This window comes from Lactuca serriola, chromosome 2, assembly GCF_051521515.1.
Source record: "Lactuca serriola cultivar US96UC23 chromosome 2, Lser_US96UC23_V15, whole genome shotgun sequence".
Lineage (NCBI taxonomy): Eukaryota > Viridiplantae > Streptophyta > Magnoliopsida > Asterales > Asteraceae > Lactuca > Lactuca serriola.
In genome coordinates, this window is record NC_136409.1 from 185087866 (window position 1) to 185094579 (window position 6714).

The following is a 6714-nucleotide window of genomic DNA, read 5'->3' on the forward strand; positions in this document are numbered from 1 at the left end:
TTGCTTTTTTTAATCTTTTAAAATATCATATTTACATAAATATATATTTTTTAATATTTAATAACCTTTTTTTTTATATTTTAAAATTATTAAAACTAAAAAAAGGTTAAATAGAACATAGTATCCTTATATTCTAAATTCAGAACTTCATGAACCAAATAACTTATCTTTGCCATCCGAAAGTCAATGAAGTTGCAAAGTGTTCATTCTTGTAGAATACAAACATATGAAATACAAATCAAACTTACACTTGCAACACACACAAGATATATTATGAAACTCTCAATTACCTATCCATTGCCACGTATAAAACACATACTACGATCGGTATTTTCTTTTTAACTTTTGAAGAAAAACAAAATCAAAAAGCAACATAAAAGTCAATGTTTAACCTTTTTAATTATTTTGAAAAAACACAAAATCAAAATAAAACCATCATAGAAACAATGACATTACGGCTAGAAGTTAACGGTTGACCCTAGGTCTTAAATGGCCAAGACAAAGTTCCTCTAGTTTAAAATGCAGGGGTAATATAGTCCATTTAATTTCTTTTTCAATTTCTGTATTTTTAACACAAATAATTTATACAAAATTTGGAAAGACAAAAAAAAAAAAAAAAAAAAAAGCAAAGGGTATTTTGGGTAGACGCATCCCATACCAAAAAAATTACTCATTACCAAACCCGTCCAACCATCAACCTAAGTTTTGTATTTAAATAAGTGATTGCAAGTTGCAACTAAACTCTTGACCTTTATTATGATCAGTCTCTCTTTCACTCGGTATCATCGCTAAAATAAATCATATGCTCTTGGCTGTTTGCCTCGAGATTTTCATTTTCCCAAGGTTCTAATAGTCGCCTCTTTCTGTACTAATTAGTATCTTATAATCAATCACAAACCTCTCCTTTTCATAATTTCATTCCGATCAAAAACGGGTACCACACTTCTTAATCATCCTCTAACACCATTGCTTTCAACCCCTTCACTAAACCTATACCTCTTAAATGATTTCACATCACAACGTCAGACTAACAAACGTATGAGGTATAACCCATAGCATGGGTATATTCGTCCTCACAACTACTACTAGCAACCATGGATAACCACTACAAACCTAAAATCCAAAAGTTCGGCCGTTGGTTCTCTAAAAAACACAAGTCCAGACGTAGTCGCAAACAGCTTTCAGGTTATAAATCATCATCTTCCTTACGTTACACCGTTTTCATGGTTTATAAAGTGTTCCATGGTACCGTGTTAATTGTTAAAGTTACCAGAATAGCTTTTTGCAGATGAGTCTGGAGATGAATACGAGGAGGAGGATAATTCGCTTATCATGTCATCGGACACCGATCCATGCAGCTTAACCAATCAATTACGGTAACTCTGGTTAAGTTTTCCGTTAACTATGGTATCATTTTCGTTGATGTTTACAACGTATTTTTTTATTTAATATACTAATCATGTTTTAGGATATTTGTGGCCACGTGGAATGTTGCGGGAAGATCTCCAGCTGGTAGTTTGGCTGTTGATTTAGATGAATGGCTGAATGTTAAAGAATCTGCCGACATTTACGTTCTAGGGTAATCAATACAAGTCATCAATATCAATATACTAGTTTATAACTGTCGGAACCACGGTTATAAAATTAATCAAACGTTTATAATAAAAACTGAAAATTATTAATAAGTTATTTTAAATAAATTATTAATTTAAGAGATATTTTTATTAGTTATGTGAACTTATAATCATTGATTCAAATACATATATAAAATTAATTTTTAATATATATTAGATATTTTTTATTTATGAATTAATGTAAACAATCATTTAAAATTTAAAATTTAAAATAGAATCACATTAATGATGAGGTCTAATAAATTTAAAATGAAAAACTAATAGATTGACAAGTGACAACACATTAATTAAAATGTTTAATATGATGACACATGGCAAAAGAACTACTCTTTTATTAGTATAGGGATATAATATAGTAGACAATTTTAAGACTAAAATGATACTATTTTTTTTGGTCCCTGAATAATAACAGTTTTGATTTTTGCATATTTGTTTCCAATAACTGACTTCATCTTATTTTAGGTTTTTGTATCTTTTTGGTTTATATTCCACATAAAATGGCTACCTTGGTCCATAAATGTAACTTATTTTTGCACCAAAATTATAAGAACCAAAATTGTACAATCCGGATATAGTCAGGGACCAAAAATTTAACTTACTCTAATTTTAACCGAGTTTAATCCTAACTACTAATTACTTTGATCATCAATCACTGTACAGATTTCAAGAAATCGTACCCTTAAAAGCTAAAAATGTGATCGGGGGAGAAGATCTAACCGAAGCAACAAGCTGGAATTTGCTAATTGGACAAATACTTAATGACAAATGTGCATGCCGTTGGATTACGCCTATGATAAATCCAGTGACAAGTGTAGTAGAAGAAGATGAAGGAGAGGTTAATAACTGTGGTAGGTACAAACTAATGGCAAGCAAGAAGATGGTTGGTGTATTCATAAGTGTATGGATAAATACATCATTATTCAATAGGTACAGTATATCGAGCGTGAAGGTGTGTGCTGTGGCCTGTGGGATCATGGGTTATTTAGGAAACAAAGGGTCGGTGTCTGTTAGTATGTTGATTGAAGGAACTAGTTTCTGTTTCATTGTTGCTCATTTGGCTTCTGGTGAGAAGAAAGGAGATGAAGGAAGAAGGAATCACCAAGTTTCTGATATTTTCAAGCGAACGTATTTCACTCGAGATGATCATTGCACTCCGAGGCCTCTCACCATCTTAGGACACGAGTAAGTCTTTCTTTCTTTTTGACTTACTGGACTTATTAAGCACTTATATATATATATATATATATATCATATATAGTGGCGTTTCCTTTAATTTGACTTAATAAATTAAGGAATTAATTAAGTGGAGTTGATTTTTAAGATTGGTGTGTATTGTTTTGTTGAACAGCCAGATATTTTGGTTTGGGGATCTCAACTATAGGTTATTTTTAGAAAATGATTTAGCTAGAGAGCTAATAAAAAAACAAGATTGGATAGCACTTCAAGAGTTTGATCAACTAAGGCAAGAACTGGGAGATGGTGGAGTATTTCAAGGGTGGAGAGAAGGGAATATTAAATTTGCACCTACTTATAAATATTCAGCATTTAATAGCAATTGGTACTCGGGTACATTTCCAAGCTTAGTAGGAGAAAAACAAAGGACCCCAGCATGGTATACACCTCTACCTTTTCCTTCGTTAATACTAAAATTCAAAGACTCAAATCACGTCTTTAATAAATATCACAGACTGAAATTAAGTCCTTAATAAACGCAAACATATAAAAGACTGAATTTCAGCCTCGGATATGTTTGGTTATTTTATAGCTAAATGCATTTATGTTTACAATTCTTATGGAATTTTGTTATTCATAGTGCAGGTGTGACAGGATCTTATGGTATGGTAAAGGAGTAAAACAACATTCATACTTTCGTAGTGAGAGCAAGTTCTCGGATCATAAGCCTGTGTCTGCTCTATTCTCAACACAGATTGAAGTCGTGAGGTCTAATGATATAGGTTCCTCTGTAAGTAATCTATCAGGCTATATATATAGTTTTAATTGGGTGATTACTTGATGTGTGATTAATTATAATTCATGATCACATGAACAGAAGAGAATCAATGGAAAGGCTTCATCTACCTTGCTTTCACTGATTACCAGAGATAGTGATGCATCACCATCAAACAGAAAATGCCATAGAAGAAAGGGAAGGTTGTGATGAAGGGTTCTTTGGATTAGATATACCATGGTGATAAAATAATAGTCTTGGTGCTCAATTTCTTTTATTCTTTTATCTTTCTATGTTTACTGCTGTTATTTCCTTCGTTTCTTCATCCTTTCAACAGTCGGCTATCAAAGACTTAGGTTGGGAGGTACCACTGACTATAAAGAATATCATGAACAAAAAGCAACAGTTTATATATGATGTATTCTGTCAAATATATATCGTCATTTTCACAATTGTGCTATGAAAATTAAGGCAAGTAAGTTAGATTCTGATGTTCAATTTGAGTAGGATTGCTTTGGTTCCAACAAAGAAACTGAAAACGTCGTTAAATCATACATTTTTTTTTTGGCAAATAAGAGATCTGAATCGATCTAACATCATGCGCTCTTCAACAATAGTTGATCAAGAAAGAAAACAAACGTTATGTTTAGAGGTTGCTTCAGGGAATTCCTGCCTGCCATTGAGAGTTCCCCGCAGCTGTTCGTTTCCCGCTAATCTTCATCGGAGAGGGCTTTGGTATGATAGTGCAAGGGATTACTTGTACAGTACAACAAACTGATGCATAATGGGTTTTCATGATTTCATCCATTCTATTGGGCTGCGTCCACAAAAAAATGACCATAGTTGCATTATGGGTTTGGGCTTTTGCATGTTTAAATGATTCTAAATAGAATACCCTTGGTACATAAATTATTTTCATCTAATCACTTCACAATTTGATGGCATCCGAAATTGTTAAGTCGTTAACTCGAAAGACATGCCCCAAAGAAATGAGAGCAAGGGTTTCTAATAATTAACTTATAAATAATTTAATCATTTTTTACGGTTGTACATTTTTTTTGTTGAGGTGTACAAGAAACGGTGTGGTGACGAATAAGATTCTTTGGAGTATAGTTTCATATGGTTATCAGTTAGACGTTCTTCAACTTTCTTCCCAATGTAATTCACGATCATTGTTTTCTTATGTTTAGAAGCATAGAACACAACATATTTATGTTTGAGAAAATACGGTCATAACTTCCATGGGAAGTCATTAATAGTTGAACAAATAATTAGCAAGTAAGGGATATGTATTTGGAAGAACCTTATAATTTCAATGGATGAATGGATGATTGACCTTAAAATACTTTAATAGGTTTTCCTTGAAATATATTTTAATTAACAAGTATATTTATCAATATCATTTTTTCGAATGAAACAATAGAGATAGATTTTAAGTAACTGGAAAGATTTATCCGATAACTAAACTTAGGTCATACAACTATTGGTGGCCTAGGTGGCTCCCAAGACATCATGATTTTGGGGTATAGTTTTAGCCCAATTACAATGGGTATCTATTTAATTACAATGGGTATCTATTTATGTGTGACTCATCTTTTGCAACTTTTGGATAAGGTTGAGGCATAAAAGTGAAGTTGACTCAATAACCTAATGCGATAAACAAAAAGTTAAAGATGAGGATAATCGCGCATAGGATAGAAGATGAGGAGACCATCAACCATTCTCTTTGTTGACTACATTATATGATATCTATGTCAAATAATGTGTTTTTCTACATGCAACTCCGCCCTCTCCTATTTATCTCACTAAACTAAGTTCTCATGATTCACCATTCACGAACAAAATATGTTTATGGGTTTCTCTATTGAGAGGTGTAACTGTCATGAATCAAAACTCGATAGTCATAGAGGAAGAATTTCCTTTATCTTCGAATTAACTATCCTTAAGGAAGGGCATGTTGCTCTAAATCAACTGAACTATAAGGTTATAGGAGTATGATGTATTAAGCCTCGCCACCAGACATGTTAAGCATGAGCTACACCGCCACTGGCTTACGCTAAGGGGCTCGCCAAGAAGAAGTCGCCAAGCGGGTAGCGAGAGGAAAATGGAGAGAGAAAGAAGAGAGGTGGGTTCTGATTGGTGCTTGACATTTGTTTTTTTTCCTTTCCAAAATAAAACCTATTAATTTAACACACCACCACTCCCCAACTTTTACAAGGTAACATGCTAAGCTTACATGACATTAAAAATCTCAAAAACGCTTACATTGCAATGTGCTAAGGATGCTACAATTCCCTCCAACCTGATAGAAATAACTAAATGATTTTCCGATTCTGACAAAATATGTCCTCACTCTCTAAGAAGTAAATTATGTTTTATGATTTAACATATAACAAGTAAAAAAAGCTCGTGCTACGCCACGAGTTTGAATGAAGTGTACATATGACCATATACTTCTCTTTCAAAGAATTAAATATTTGGTTAGTGAAAACCTTAACTAAAATAAGCTCTTTTAGCTATTCATTCCAAAAAAGGAACAAGTATACATATAAATAAAATGGAATTTGAATTAAAGGTCAAATTGCCAGAAATAGCAATGTATTTTCCCTTAGTTGTATATAGCAAAGTCATTCAAATACAAAGTACAACACTTGGACAACTCTTTATAATGTTTTCCTTGCATTTTGTAGCAAATTCCACATTCCTGGCTGCCATAATCACGTGTACACCCCTCAAAGATAGGACACAAACAGTCTCTAGATCAATACCACTTGTTGATCCTGTCATAAAAGAGGAAAGATTTTAAGATACAGAATATATGGTGTTTATCTATAGATTTTAGCTAAAACTGTAACGACCCAATTTTTACGTCCGAAAATTTCATTTTTAAAATATTACTTTAGAAAACATTAATAAATAAAAACATTGTCTAAATAAAAAGAAACATTGTTTGTTCACACCATAACACATTGCAACCGCGTTCTAAAAAGCCACACCATACATCCCATCAAAATATCAGAGTACAGTCCCAGTAAATCTCATAAATGCGGAAACCGAAGAGTGTGTGTATGACGTGCCGCTACCGCGCCGGCTCCTTCCCCTTCGATGCAGAGGTACCTGAAAACAAAACTG

At 32.9% G+C, this 6714-nt stretch overlaps 1 protein-coding gene across 3 annotated transcripts; it reads left to right on the top strand.

The window, feature by feature from the left end:
* Positions 1-746: 746 nt before the first annotated feature.
* LOC145087707 (type I inositol polyphosphate 5-phosphatase 8-like) lies at positions 747-4034 on the top strand. 3 transcript variants are annotated; one of them, XM_079025742.1, is made up of 7 exons: positions 747-1185; positions 1279-1376; positions 1469-1579; positions 2295-2816; positions 2983-3246; positions 3453-3597; positions 3685-4034. In XM_079025742.1, exons 2-7 carry the CDS (start codon positions 1333-1335, stop codon positions 3790-3792), a joined length of 1194 nt encoding a protein of 397 aa, XP_078881868.1. In that variant the 5' UTR covers positions 747-1185; positions 1279-1332; the 3' UTR covers positions 3793-4034. The 3 variants fall into 3 exon arrangements, with proteins under 3 accessions (XP_078881868.1, XP_078881867.1, XP_078881869.1); XM_079025741.1 differs by having other exon boundaries at positions 1289-1376; XM_079025743.1 differs by having other exon boundaries at positions 1073-1185; positions 1274-1376.
* Positions 4035-6714: the final 2680 nt, after the last annotated feature.

Excerpts from the sequence above, each read along its gene's own strand:
- LOC145087707 (XM_079025741.1), top strand. The coding sequence starts at position 1,095 with ATGGATAACCACTACAAACCTAAAATCCAAAAGTTCGGCCGTTGGTTC. Across the intron at positions 1,186-1,288 it reads TAGTCGCAAACAGCTTTCAG|ATGAGTCTGGAGATGAATAC; the intron begins GTTATAAATCAT and ends AGCTTTTTGCAG. Across the intron at positions 1,377-1,468 it reads AGCTTAACCAATCAATTACG|GATATTTGTGGCCACGTGGA; the intron begins GTAACTCTGGTT and ends ATCATGTTTTAG.